At 43.9% G+C, this 14,953-nt stretch overlaps 1 protein-coding gene across 4 annotated transcripts in view; it reads right to left on the bottom strand.

Annotated features, from left to right (window-relative positions):
* TENT2 (terminal nucleotidyltransferase 2) overlaps positions 1–14,953 on the bottom strand; it is a 1,237,070-nt gene that overhangs the window by 207,288 nt on the left and 1,014,829 nt on the right. For all 4 annotated transcript variants that reach the window (XM_044063713.1, XM_044063711.1, XM_044063715.1 and 1 more), the window contains one exon: positions 4,906–4,985. In XM_044063713.1, the coding sequence (XP_043919648.1) occupies positions 4,906–4,985 (80 nt within the window). The remainder of the gene's footprint in view (positions 1–4,905; positions 4,986–14,953) is intronic.

Genomic DNA, 14,953 nt, shown 5'->3' on the forward strand with positions numbered 1-14,953 from the left:
CCAGGGTGTCATTTAGAGTTGTCTGGCTGAAACTGGAGATATTTCTAGTTAGACTGCACTGGTGTTGGCTGGGGGCTAGGGTGGATGTTTGAATTACGTATGCTGGGAGGTGATCACTTATGGTTTGAGGTAGAATCCCTGCTGATGCTACTTTGTTTGGGTATGAGACTAGTAAGCCAGTCTATGATGGAACCACTAGTTGTTGTTTTGTTGGGTCTAGTTACTTCACTGATATGCTGGGTATAACTGAAAAAATTTATATTTACTGAAGGCTGATTTTTTTGTGACTTCTGTCCAATCTATGTTGACATCTCCAAGGAGAACGGTTTCACTGGTAAAGGTTTTTTAGGTCCAGGCAAGGATTTGTTCTAGGATGGGTATGTTATTGCTTGGTGGGATATAGATTCCAAAGATGCAGAGCTTTTTGCTGGTATTCAGTTGTAGGAAGGCTACAACAATTTCAGCAGATGCAAATTGTGAGGTGGGGTTGGTATATGGTACTAATGTGAAATGACATGGGAAAATTAATGCAACACCTTACCAATTTTTTGGGGTCTGTCATATCCTAACCAGAGGTAGCCAAGTGGTAGAAATTCTGAGTTTTTTTATACATGGTTTAAGCCAGGTTTCTGTGGTTGCTATTACATCTGGCCTATTGTGTGAAATCCAGGCATGGAAGTCTGGAATTTTATTTGTGATACTTTGCAGGTTAACGGTTGCTATGGTGAGAGATCTACTGGTTTGTTGGGTTGTGGGATTTAGAGTTGGTCTGGGGTTGGGGTGGATGTCCCTGCATATGGGAAGTTTCGCTTTATTGAGAGGTAGGTTTGTGGTTATTAGTTTTCTTTTAAGTATGGGATATTTGTACAGAGTTGTTAAGCTAAGATTAGTATTTGCTTTAGTTACTAGTTTAAATCTGATAACAAAGTGGTTGTACAATGCAATAAGTCCTGGGTGAATTAGGTGGTGGCTGGGTGTAGGTGGACTTAGGGTTGAGGTGATCAAAGGTTTTAAATTGTGGTATATTGTGTGGAAAGAAGTTAAGTACAGAAGGGTAAAGTAGACTGGGAAGAGCAATGGTGCTGAATGCGGAAACATAATTTGATGAGATAATGGATGAAGTGAGATTGAAAAATGTAAGTGGAGTGCTGACTGGAGGATAGGAAGAAGTGGAGGAGCCCGTCTAGGAATAAAGAAAATCGTTCCTGGGGTGGGTGGGAATGGGTGTAGGGAAGGGGAGCAGAGTGAGCCCGAGCACAGCAAGGGCGAATGGAGTGGGCAGCACCTGGAACTAGCAAAGCAGCAGCAGAAATGAGCCTGAAGAATAAAACCCATCAGTATCAGTGTAGACACTAACCAGGTAAGTCAGGAATAGAGGAAAAATAGTAATGGATGGCTTTATAATAAAGACGAATGGCTTTAAAATAAAGACAAATTAAAGAAAGTACTTGCACTAGCTTTTGAAAGTCAAATATGAGTTTCATGCACTAGTCTGTGAAAATCCAAGGGAAAAGCCTGGTAGTAAGACAGAGGGTCGAAGGTATCCCTTTGTTAGGGAATTATAAGCCCTGGGTCCAAATATGCTTCTGAGGAACACGGTTGCTAAACTACAAATAGTAGTTAAGGGAGTCACTGGAGGGAAGTCTGCTAATCTGAAAGAGTTTGGGGGGGTACAAAAAGGTCATATGCAGCTGCTGCCCATGACTTAGTGAGTGCTAGGATGCTATACAAGTATTGACAAATTAGCTAAATAAAGTACAAAGTAGCTTATAAGTGTAAAAGTTTAGGAGCACATTCACCATGAAAGAGGCAACTACATTCACTTGTAAAGTGAAGTAGTGTCCTGTCAATATTATAATAAAAGCCATTGCAGCACAATCCCTTTTATCAAAAACTACTTTACAAAAAGGATTAATAGCCTGAATTAATGAACTACTCCTATCCAAAGCAATTTAAAGAGGGTTAAACATATGCTTAGCTTTTTCCTTCTTTTTTATAAGAACAAAGGGGCCAAATGTTTTACTAGTGGCAACAGCTGCTTCCTCAGCATTTTGACACAACTGGCAATCCCTTCCCTATTCCCTCTCAGGATCTACAAACGTGTCTCTCCTTTGCAAACTGAGGGGACCCCAACAGTCACAGAGAATGTGGCTAACCCCCAGTCCAAAGTGGTTGTAGGTGCTACAACAGATGAATGGTATGAGGTATAATAAATGGCCTGAGCAGAATCACATACCTGTGTCAGAGGCAAACTGCTAGCCTGGTATGGAAGCAAAGGCTGTTTGCTTAATTTTTCCTTTTTCTGGCTGGAAGAAGGACCATCCATGGGACTGGCAGTCTGTTCCATAGTCAAGCTGGAAGACTATCAGCAACTGCCAGTAAACATTGCCAGTCCACAAAAGTTATTTTTTCACCACAAATACGACAAATTCAGAAATAAGCCACTATGGTGAAATCTAGGCATCAACAAACTCTCAAGGAGAAAACTCCCAGCCTTGAGAAATAAACTCAAACAAATCCCTTCACTCCAAAAGTAACAAATGGGTAAATAAAGAGCTAATACAAAAGATCAAGTCCTGCAAAACTAACCAATTTAAATATTGCTATCACATCTAAAGATAACCATAAAACATTATTTAAAGATGTCAAACTCCAGGAAACAAAGCCTTGCACTGCATGTAGATGATATCCAAAGGGACCACCTGCTCCGACACTGAGGATATTGCAAATACTAGTGGACACATTAAACTCAACCTTCTCCCTTTGTCTCCTCCATGTTCCTCACAACCCCACATCATTGATTCAGCAAATCCGCCTATGATTACTTGGAAATAAGTACTAAAAGCCCCCAAACACTAATGGTCCATTCAACATATCAGACATCCTTTCTTTTTACAAAGAAATTCTTTCTCACAAACTCCTTTGTAAACATATTCAACCCACAACGTCTCCATCTGTTATGTTCCCCTCTTTAGATGGGTGGTCCAACCACTGACCCTGGAAACTGCAGATGATTGACTACACAACCCTTATTTGTAAGGTAAAGGAACTATCATCATGGAATTCAAAAGTAAGACTACTGGCAACTTTCACTCCCTTGACTCAAACTAATCTGGCTTTGTGAAGGGCACATCCTGCCTACTTAACCTGGCCAACTTCTACAAAACAGTCAAATAGGTACTGGCCTAAGGTAAATTGGTGCACATCACCTACCTAACCCCAGGCTATCAACACCCACACACATTAGAATCACTGATAAACTGACCCAGCTAAATATAAATTCAACTCGAAAAGCAAACTAGCTAACAGAACCCATTTAAACAGGACTGATGGCGCACTTTCCTCAAAAAGATTAAATACCAATGGTGCTCACCAGAGCCATGTTCTGGGATCATCACACTTTGATATATATTTTTCTGAGGTCGAAGCGGATATCAATGGTCTCTTGACTGACCAGGTTTGCTGAATAATGTAAACTCAGAGCTATCATCAACATTCCAGATGACATACATCCTTCAAGACAGCCTCACCCATACAGATTTGTGGTGCTAGAACCAAGGATCAACGCTACATGCAAAAAATATAGTACTCTTTGGGAAACAAGAATACCCTGCCCCTAAAACATAAATGCCTCCTTCAAAATAAATGCTGTCATTAGAGCCCTGAGCACATTCATGGACGATAAACTCTCCTTTGATTACCACATAACTGACATTAGTGATTAGGCTAAGTGGAAGATTTCATAAAGACATTTCCTCCAGGTCTAAGGAAGTTATCATTCTGCTGTATTCCTCCCTTATAAGGCCCATATTAGAATATAACTGACCCTTTGGCATTACCTATCCATGTGTATGGTCCAAGCAGGTTAAAAAAAATTTCCGCACAAATAAACAAATAAATAAATAAACAAACAAACAAACATAAAATAATCATGAGTGAGCTCCCTAATCTACACAGGAGATCTAAAAATCTCTATGATGTTGTGATATCTACTTTACCTTCAAGGTTACAAACCACCTTGTCCTGCTTCACATCCCACTTGCTCAGAAAACTGGGAACACCAGAAATACCAGCTCTAAGGACCTAAACATGTTTCATAAAATAACCAGGACCTGTTGGGCAGGATAAATCTGTCACCCAACGGATACCTTACCTTTGGAATAAGCTCCCACTCCATGTCAAACAAAGCATCTCCCTCTCTCTCTCCACATCCATCCATAACCCCTTTTTCCAGTTTTTGCACTTGAGGATGGGGTGTCCCTTCAACAGTGACAATCATCTACAGCCAAGGTTAACATCACTGAGTGTCTAAGCCCTACACCTTAGACAAACTGATGGTTATCAGTAAATTCACTCCAGTTCTTGCCCCTCAGTCCTTTACGGATAGGGTAAGTAGAATAAATGAAGTAAGCTAGGGTCTTAATGATCTTCGAGGTCAACTGACTAGAAAACAGCTTTTAAACCTACGAGGGAGTGAGGCATCAGGGAAAGTGTCAGTGTTGAAGCAGATTTCAATACCTTGTTAAAACAGGCACACAGTACAACAGAAGAGACTTTATTCTCTTTGGCATCAAATATACATTACTTTACAAATAGCAATTGCATGGAAAAGATCCACACAATGCAAAATGTAGAAATCTAGATAAGGCAGTGAATGAGTCTCCTCATGCTGGTGTGGGAACATATGAATGGGCAAGAACTAGTGTAATTTCTACAAACTATGATGAAGAGGATATACTAACTAGAAACACCACTAAGTGAAGACATTCCCATTGGTGAAACCTACTACAGAAATTTCTCACATTTTCATCCTTACACAAATAACTATGGTACTCAGTGCTGACATTCCACATACTGTAAAAGCACATGCAAGAGATAAACATTGCAAGACCTCTGTTTAATTACCTTTTGAAACTCTTCCTTGATTGTATCAAATTTTATCTTTTCATGGACTGCTCTGGCTGTATTTGTTCGATCAAAAGGCTCTGCAATATGGACAACACTGTTAACAGCATTATATTGAGAATTAAATATAGCAAACATATCAGTTTAGAATGCCTTATAGCTTCAAAAGCAATCCTGCATGCTTTGTTTCACTTATGTGAAGCCTCCATGCAAATGGTTAAAAATTGTCTCAATATTTCTACTGAACCTTTGTAAAGTTACTGAACCAAGGACACTTTCACAGCTTTGGTTGAAACATTTTACATTTTTACATTCCAGGAAATAAAACAAAAACAATTCATATTAAAACTACATCCTACTACGCTTTTTGGCTGTGTGCTTTTCCTGTTTTGGCATACACAGCTCATAACCATTTAAAATTTTTCAAGCTGTGCTATTTAATTCCATTCAGGACATCAGCATTCATTTTTGTATAAAATTTACTTAATATAACCATTCAACATTAAGACATTCAGACCTAGCATGCAAGGTCGTAAAGTACAGTTGTGTACACTTACCATAAATGTAGATGTTCGAGTGTATTCACCGTTGCAGTCATTACCACTTGGGTTATCTGCCTGCAGGTAGCCCTCAGGCGTCCGGATACCAGAGACCTAGTATGTTCGTCAGTTGCTGTCGCTCAGGACTGACGCCAGGTTGTCAGGGGTATAAAACACACAGCCAACGCCATTGCATCAGTTTTTCTTGCCCCAAACGTCGAGAGCCCCCCAAATAGGGAGCTAAGTTATGGTAGGGAAAACACCACCAGTAAAAAAATACCAATACTAATACCCCTGAAAGGGGTGAATAGTAGACAGAGAGAGGAGAGAGAGACAAGGGGGCTGGAGGGAGGGAAACCAGGACTGCAACAGTGAATACACTCAAACATCTACATTTATGGTAAGTGCAAAAAACTGTACTATGTTCTTCTTGTTTCACTGTTGCAGTCATCACACTTGGGTAGATCCCCAAAGCTGGAGAAGGGTGGAGGCAGTCGAGAAGAATTGGGGCTGGCTAATATGCCCTGCAGGACTGCTGTTGCAAAACCTGCCCTGAATTTGGAAAAGATAGGCAGGTGGTAATGCTTGGTGAAGGTGTGTACAGAACTCCAGGTAGCAGCTTCCAGGATGTCCCTGGTAGGGACTCCCATGAGGAATGCTGTAGAGGTAGAAGTTGGCCTAGTGGAATGTGTTCATAGGTTCATAGGTTTATACTAGGCTATCTGCCCTAAGGCATTTATAAGCCTAGCCCAAAATTTTTTGCTTACGCCACCCTTATATGAAAAAATACCGTAGCCCATTAGTTTGTTGTGCCTCTGTCCAGCAGTGACACAGAGATGATTCGGGATAAACCTCACGATCTCCCATCCACAGGTCAAGATTTCTCTTGAACAGAGCCAGCGAGGTGCTCTGCCTCACATGGACGGGATTTTTATTCCCGCAGCATAAGTCTCTGGTGTCGTCTGTATCCCTCCAGCCGTCCTATTTATATCTGTGCTAAGGTTTGAAACCAAAGCACTCTAGTGGTTTTGGTGTGGATTTGGATTTTGGCGTGGAGCGCCCTTCCCATTAATTCAGTTTGGACATGGCCTTTGTATGTCAGGCACATGTCACCTCTGTGAAGCAGGCGGTGTCTGCGACTGAATAGAACTGGGTTTTTCTTAAATCGGGCGGCATATGACAGTTTTTGAGTCCTTTATCCTTTTGGTGAGGAACTTGGAATTCTCTCCAATTGCTGCAGATGTCGGGTGAGATACATCCCGAATGGGGCATTGTACTCGATCATTGGTCTGATAAGTGAAGAGTACAGGGGAACAATGACCTCACTAGATCTGGATGTGAATCCCTTCATGATCAGGTGGGCAATGTAGAAGGTCTTTCTAACCACTTTAGCAAGCAATGTGAGTGTCAAAAGAAAGGCCACTGTCAACCTGGGTCCCCAGGTCCCTGATAACCTCTTCTGTGCTTAGTGGATTGCCACCTATATGGTAGCTTGGGGTTACCTTGTTTTTCCCGAAGGGTATGACTATACATTTTTGGCGTTTAACTTCAGGCCATGGCTCTGGCACCAGCTATCTGTTTCCGTGAGTCCCTTCTGAAGGATATCCGTGTCCGATGCACTTTCCACTATGGCGCCCAGTTTGCAGTCGTCTGCAAACTTTGTCAATCAAAATCCTCCCATGTTGGCCTGTACTTCTGAGAAGTAGATGCCAAACAATAGGGGCCAAAGACCCGAGCCCTGTGGGACACCACTTGTGACCGGCTTGGAGTCTGACATGGCGCCAGCAACTCTAACCCTGTGGGTTCTGTCCTTAAGCCAGTTTGCAACCCATCTTGTGACATATGGGTTTACATTTAAGCTGGTAAGTTTTTCTACAATACCGAGTGGGGTATTGTGTAAAAGCCTTTGCAAGGTCAAGGTAGGCTGTATGGACTGCCTTTCCCTCATCAATGGCCTTGGTGACTGTTTCGAAGAAGTCGACCAAGTTCAAAAGGCATGATCTTCCCTTGACAAAGCCAAACTGGGTCGGGTCCAATGTCTGCAAGTCCCCTATATCTTTGTTTATGAGCTCCATTATGATCCTCTCCATAGCTTTGCAGACTAGACTTGTTAAGCTTATGGGGCGGTAATTACCAGGGTCCGAGAGCGCCGCCTTTGTGGAGTGGGACCACAGTTGCCGTCGCCACTCCTTGGGCACGTATCCTGTGGTAAGGCTGAGATTAAACAGCTGCCTTATGTGCGGGTTTAATTCCTCATTTAGCTCGTGTAGCACACAGCCGGGGACACCATCCGGTCCCATTGATGCTGTGTTTTAGCTTTAGAGAGCAGCTTTCACCTGCGCATTTGAGATGTCCGGGAGGCTACACTTGGCTGGGATAGTTATCTCTCCTTTAGGGGAGAGGGGTGAAGTTTGCACTGAATCCATGTGAAGCCTCCATGCAAATGGTTAAAATTGTCTCAATATTTCTACTGAACCTTTGTAAGTTACTGAACCAAGGACACTTTCACAGCTTTGGTTGAAACATTTTACATTTTTACATTCCAGGAAATAAAACAAAAACAATTCATATTAAAACTACATCCTACTACGCTTTTTGGCTGTGTGCTTTTCCTGTTTTGGCATACACAGCTCATAACCATTTAAAATTTTTCAAGCTGTGCTATTTAATTCCATTCAGGACATCAGCATTCATTTTTGTATAAAATTTACTTAATATAACCATTCAACATTAAGACATTCAGACCTAGCATGCAAGGTCGTAAAGTACAGTTGTGTACACTTACCATAAATGTAGATGTTCGAGTGTATTCACCGTTGCAGTCATTACCACTTGGGTTATCTGCCTGCAGGTAGCCCTCAGGCGGCCCGGATACCAGAGACCTAGTATGTCTGCGTCAGTTGCTGTCGCTCCAGGACTGACGTCAGGTTGTCAGGGGTATAAAAACACGCAGCCAACGCCATTGCATCAGTTTTTCTTGCTCCAAACGTCGAGAGCCCCCCAAATAGGGAGCTAAGTTATGGTAGGGAAAACTCCACCAGTAAAAAATACCAATACTAATACCCCTGAAAGGGGTGAGTAGTAGACAGAGAGAGGAGAGAGAGACAAGGGGGCTGGAGGGAGGGAAACCAGGACTGCAACAGTGAATACACTCAAACATCTACATTTATGGTAAGTGCAAAAAACTGTACTATGTTCTTCTTGTTTCACTGTTGCAGTCATCACACTTGGGTAGATCCCCAAAGCTGGAGAAGGGTGGAGGCAGTCGAGAAGAATTGGGGCTGGCTAATATGCCCTGCAGGACTGCTGTTGCAAAACCTGCCCTGGATTTGGAAAAGATAGGCAGGTGGTAATGCTTGGTGAAGGTGTGTACAGAACTCCAGGTAGCAGCTTCCAGGATGTCCCTGGTAGGGACTCCCATGAGGAATGCTGTAGAGGTAGAAGTTGGCCTAGTGGAATGTGTTCTGACCCCCTGAGGGGTTGGTTTCCCACGGTGCTTGTAGCAGAAATGGATGCAGTGTGCTATCCCATTTGGAAATTGTTTGTTTTGAAATGGCCTTGCCCTCTGCCCCTGGTGCAAAGCTGACTAGTAACTGGTCAGATTTCCTGAAGGGCTTAGTCCTGTCAAGGTACAATCTGAGCTGTCTATGCATGTCCAAGGAGTGCAGGATCCTTTCCCCTTCATTTCGAGGATTATGGAAGAAAGTTGGCAAATGGATAGACTGGGTGAGAGCCACACTGGACACCACACTTTAGGCATAAAGGAAGGGTTAGTCCTTAGGGAAACCCTGTCAGCATGGAAAATAAAGTACAGTTTTGTACCTACCATAAATGTAGATGTTCGAGTGCTAATACAGCTGCAGTAATCACAGATGGGTTCTCTGCCGTCAGGCGGGTCCTCAGTCGGCCGAATTCCAAAGTCTAGGTCCGGCGTCGGTTGTTGTCGCTTTCTCTCCTGACGTCAGTGAGGCCGGAGTATATAAGACACAGCCGACGCCATGTTCTTCAGTCTTTCTTGCCCCAGATGTCAGGTGCCCCCAAAAGGAAGGCAATACATAATTATGTTTATATGTAAATACATGCAATGCAATATAATCCAAAATCAGTAGTTGCAAGCAAATAAACCATAAAAGGATAACCCAGTCAGGTTGTATGAAGAGGGTGTTAGGCCCCATGCCTTTACCAAGTGGGGAAGGAGGGAGGGAAACCTGTACTGCAGCTGTATTAGCACTCGAACATCTACATTTATGGTAGGTACAAAACTGTACTATGTTCATCGTGCATACAGCTGCAGTAATCACAGATGGGTAGAGTCCCAAAGCTACGCACAGGGTGGTAGGTACTAGGAGGAACTGGGTTGAGCCAGAATGCCCTGCAACACAGCAGTGGCAAAGCCTGCTCTAGTTTTGGAATATAAAGGCAGGTGGTAGTGTTTTGTGAAGGTATGTACAGAACTCCAAGTGGCTGCCTCCAAAATATCTTTGGTAGGAACTCCTCTGAGGAAGGCTGTAGAGGTAGCTGTGGCCCTGGTGGAGTGTGATCGGATACCTGTAGGAACAGATTTCCCATGGTAGGAATAACAAAACCGTATGCAGTGGCCTATCCACTTTGAAATAGTCTGCTTGGTAACTGGCTTCCCTTGAGCCCCTACAGCAAAGGACACAGAGTTGTTCTGATTTCCTGAAGGACTTTGTTCTGTCCAAATAATAACGTAGCTGCATATGGATGTCTAAAGAGTGTAGCAGCCTTTCCCCTCTGTTTTGGGGATTGGGGTAAAAGGTAGGTAGGTAGGTGTATGGCTTGATTTAAAGCTACCCTGGATACCACTTTAGGCATAAATGACGGGTTGGTACAAAGGGAAACCCTGTCCTGATGGAAGATGAGAAAGGGCTGCACCGCCATGAGGGCCTGTAGTTCCGAAACCCTACGAGCTGAAGTGATAGCCAGAAGGAAGGCTGTTTTCCAGGACAAATATTGCAAATCTGTTGAGGCAGCTGGTTCAAAAGGAGGCAATGTTAATTTTTCTAGTATGTAATTAAGATCCCAGGCTGGTATTGGTTGTTTCCTTGGTGGCCTTATATTCTTAGCCGCTCTGAGGAACTGTCAAGAGTGGGTGAGAAAATAAAGGAGGATCCGTGTTGAATTCTGCAGAAATGGCTGAGGCATGGATTTTATGGAAGAAAATGAAAGTCCACTGTTCAGCAGCTCAGCTAGATACTGTAATACCTGAGGCAAGTTCAGTTTTCTAGGGTCCTGGCCTTTTTTCTCATTCCAAGAGCAAAACCGCTTCCATTTTGCGGAGTAAGCTTTTCTAGTAGATGGCCTTCTGGCCTCCAAAATGACATCCTGCACCTCCTTGGAGAGTGGGGTCTGTTGTGGTGTTAAGGAATTTTCCATGCAGCGAGATTGAGTGTTTTCAGCTGACTGTGAAGAGTTTTGTAGCTGTGCTGAGTCAGCAGAAGAGGCATTAGAGACAGAGACCAGGGAGGAGTATGTGTTAGGCTCCTCAGGAGCGGGTACCAGTGTTGCCTTGGCCAATCTGGAGCAATCAGTATCATCTTCGGTCTGTCTGCTCTTGCTTTCAAAAGAACCTTGGGCAGAAGAGGCAGAGGTGGGAATGCATAAACTGTCCATGCTGTCCAACTGAATGAAAGGGCGTCCACTCTCCAGGCCTTTGGATGAAAGGTCCTCAAACAAAACTTTTCCAATTGATGATTCCTGTGGGAGGCAAAAAGATCTATGTCTGGCCTCCCCCATGCTTGGATTATCTCTGTAAACACCTGAGGATGCAACTTCCATTCGTGTGGATCTGTCATATTTCTGCTTAGATTGTCTGCCAGCGTGTTTTCCAATCCTGGCAAGTACTGTGCTTGAAGTTCGATTTGCCATTCCAGAGCCAAGTTCCAAAGAGTCATGGCTAGTCTGCACAAGGGGTATGAATGTGTTCCTCCTTGTTTGTTTATGTACCACATTACTGTGGTGTTGTCTGTTCTTATCAGTAATTGTCCTGGATGCAGGAAGTCCTTGAAAGCTGTAATTGCATTTATTACTGCTAGCATTTCTTTTTGATTGATGTGAAGGTGCTTTTCCTTTTGGGACCATTTGCCCTGAATGCACCTGTCCATCATGTGCGCCCCCCAGGCGTAATCTGAGGCGTCTGTTGTGATGACTTGATTTGCTTGAGGCTTGCAGAATGGGAGGCCTGTATTTGCTTGACATGCTTGGGCCCACCATAGAAATTCCTTTTGCAAACATGGAATTATTGGTATTATTGTGGTGCTGCGGTAGCGTTGTCGCCTCACAGTTAGACATTGCCCGTTCGATTCTCAGTTAGAGCGTCTTCTGTGTGTCGACATGCGTGAATGGGCATTCCTTCATTGAAGGTTGTGCGTTAGGCCCGGCACGCCAGCACGTAAAAATCTACTGCTAATCATTAGCGGACCGGAGTTCCGCTGTGGCGACCCCTCACCGGGAGAAGCCGAAAGACAAACAATTGTTTCCAAACTGTGACTGTGTTGAGACCATAGGTTTTTTTAGGTACCATTGAAGTTTCCTCATATGCAGCTTTGCACATGGGATTAGAAGAATGCAAGATGCCATGAATCCCAGAGCCTGCAGGATTTTCCTTGCAGTAAGCCTGGTACAATTTGCTAGTATTTTGAAGTACTGAGTTAGTTGCCCCTGTTTTTCTGGCGTAAGATAGGCCATCTGGGTGTTTGTGTCCAAGTTGGCACCCAGGAAAGGTATTTTCTGAGATGGTGTTAGCCTGGATTCCTCTTTGTTGATTGTGTATCCCAGAGAATGCAGTAACCGTGTTACATAAGCCAGATGTTCCAGAAGTATGTGCTTGCTGTCCGCTTGGATCAGGCAGTTGTCCAAATAAGGGTAAATTTGTATCCCTTGAAGTCTGCAGTAGGCAATCACTGATGCCAGGCACTTTGTGAATACTCTGGGCGCAGTAGATAAGCCAAAGGGCAATGCAGAGAATTGATAGTGGATTGAACCTGCAAGAAATCTGAGGTATCTTCTGCAGCTTTGTCTGATTGGGACATGCAGGTATGCCTCCTTGAGGTCCAATGTTACCAGCCAAAACTCCTTGCCCAGCATGGGAAGAAGCTGCTGTAATGTGAGCATCTTGAATTTTGGTACGAGTAAAAATGTGTTTAGGATGGATAAGTCCAAAATGGGTCTCCAGTCGGTTCCTTTCCTTGGTACCAGAAAAGTCTTGAATAAAAACCTTGACCTTGTTCGTGAGTAGGTACCTCTTGAATAGCTCTCATGCTTATGAGCTTTGAAATTTGTAGTTGTGCCTTTGCCCTTTGATTGTGTGGCAGGTTTGGCATGCCTCCCATTTTTGGAAGAGTGTGGAATTGAAATTTGTAGCCTCTGTTTATAATGTCCAGGATCCATTTGTCTGTTGTGACAATATGCCAATTTCTTGCAAATAATGCTAGCTTTCCTCCCAAAGGTGCTGCCAGCTGAGACCTGCTTGGCATGGAAATGAGGGAGTCATTGGGTTTGTTTCCTGTATTGTTGTGCACTGTCTTCACCACCTCTTGGTGCTGGAGTTTGCCATTGTCGGCCTCTATATGATCCTTGTGATTGCCCTCTGCCCCTTGTGCGTCTGTATCTACCTCTTTGGGGCTCGCCAGTGGCTGGAAAGGACCAGTTTTTTGAAGGCCAATTTCTGCTAAAACGTTGTGGTTGGACCTGTAAAAAAGCTTTGACAGTTTGCATAGATTTGGCTTTTTCTTCCATTTTCCGTAATATCTCCTCAGCATTAGTACCAAACAGCACATCCTTTTGTAAAGGAGCATCTAAAAGTTTAGCTTTCACATGATCAGGCAAATTTTGTTCCCTAAGCCAGGCATGTCTGCGAATGACTGATCCTGTAGCAGCCGCTCTACTTGAGGCCTCCAGGGCATCACAGCCACATTGTAAAGTGTGTTTACCCACTTGCTGTGCACTATGCATCATATCCTGCAACTCCTTCAAATCTGGTTGCTCAGGTTGAGACATTTTATTCCTTAATTGTGATAACAGGAACTGTTGATATTTAAGCACATGAAACTGACAATTTAAGGCCCTCATGGCTAGGGTGGCCGAGGTATATACCTTTTTTCCCCACCTTTCTAAAGATCTTGACTCTCTTTTGGCAGGAAGTGGATTCTTGGCAGTAGAGGCCTTCAATCCCTTGGGGCCTTGAGAAATGGTTTCAGGGTCAGCATTATGGCTTTTGTAGAGAAATTGGTGAGAGTTAGGAACTCTATAGTACCTATCAGGTTTGACTGGTGCAGGAGGCAGGGAATCCGGGTTAAGGCAAGCCTCCGAATAAACATCATCAAGTATGTCCAAAACAGGAGGTATCGCCAGAGGTCTGTGTTGAGGTAAAAAAAGAAATTCCCTAAGTCTTTTCTTGGAATCGGAAAATTCTTGGCCTTCCCAATGGAAGTGCTCCCTTAAAGTGTGCAAGGTTTCCCCAAAGGAAAAATCCTCAGGAGGAGATACAGAAGGAATGGACTGCTCTGCATCCGAATCCTCAAAAGGGGAGTAAGAGTGTTCCTCTACATCAGAATGTTCTGATAAAATGGAGCCCTGATCAGAAGAGGGAGAATCTTCCTCCACTCTGGGTCTCTTGTCTGAAGGGGGTTGAAAACCCCTGATAAGAGTAATTAAATCCTCAGCCATTTTAAGCATCTGTTTTTTAGGCATGGGGCCTGGGGATGGGCCCTGTGCAACAGGCCTCTTGGGATGCCTGGCTGCTTTGGATTTAGTAAAGGCCTTAATAGAAAAAGAAGATGAGGGTCTAAAGACACCATGGGTGGAAGTGGACCTATCCACATTAGGAGGCTCAACATTAGCAATGGCTTCAGTTGTTGTAGTCTGGGAAAGGGCCGAGGTACCTGCGGTCTCGGGTACAGAGGTCACCGCCAAAGGAGTGTCGTCGGTAGTCAGGGACTGCAAAGGCGTCTCGCTGAGAACCGGACCACGTGTAGCCTGTTTTGGCGTGGTGTCGGTGGGGACCACGGCCCTCGCGTGTCGGTCCTTGTCCTTGCGTTTTTTGGACAAAACGGTAATCGGAGTTTCCGACATTTTATAATCAAAGGCTTTACCAAAATAGTGTTGGGCAAATTCCACCCGACGCTTAATAGTGCGTTTATTGAAAGTAGCGCAAAAGCGACAGCCCGAGACGTTGTGGTCTGGGCCTAAACAAGGTATGCAGAGGGAATGGAAATCCTTATGCGGTATTTGCTTCCCACAAGAAATACAATTATTAACTTTTTCTGACATCGGTCTGAGGCAAGAAAAGTTTCAACGGGTACTTAGCTTTAATGAAGACTTCGGTTTCCAATTTTTTCGTAATTCAGGAGCTGGCCGACCGGCACTTGCGAACTGCTTCTGCTTCGGGCACCGCACGGCAAAAAAGACTGAAGAACATGGCGTTGGCTGTGTCTTATATACTCCGGCCTCACTGACGTCAGGAGAGAAAGCGACAACAACCGACGCCG

This window comes from Protopterus annectens, chromosome 2.part2 (genome assembly GCF_019279795.1).
Source record: "Protopterus annectens isolate FY-2018-M chromosome 2.part2, PAN1.0, whole genome shotgun sequence".
NCBI lineage: Eukaryota > Metazoa > Chordata > Ceratodontiformes > Protopteridae > Protopterus > Protopterus annectens.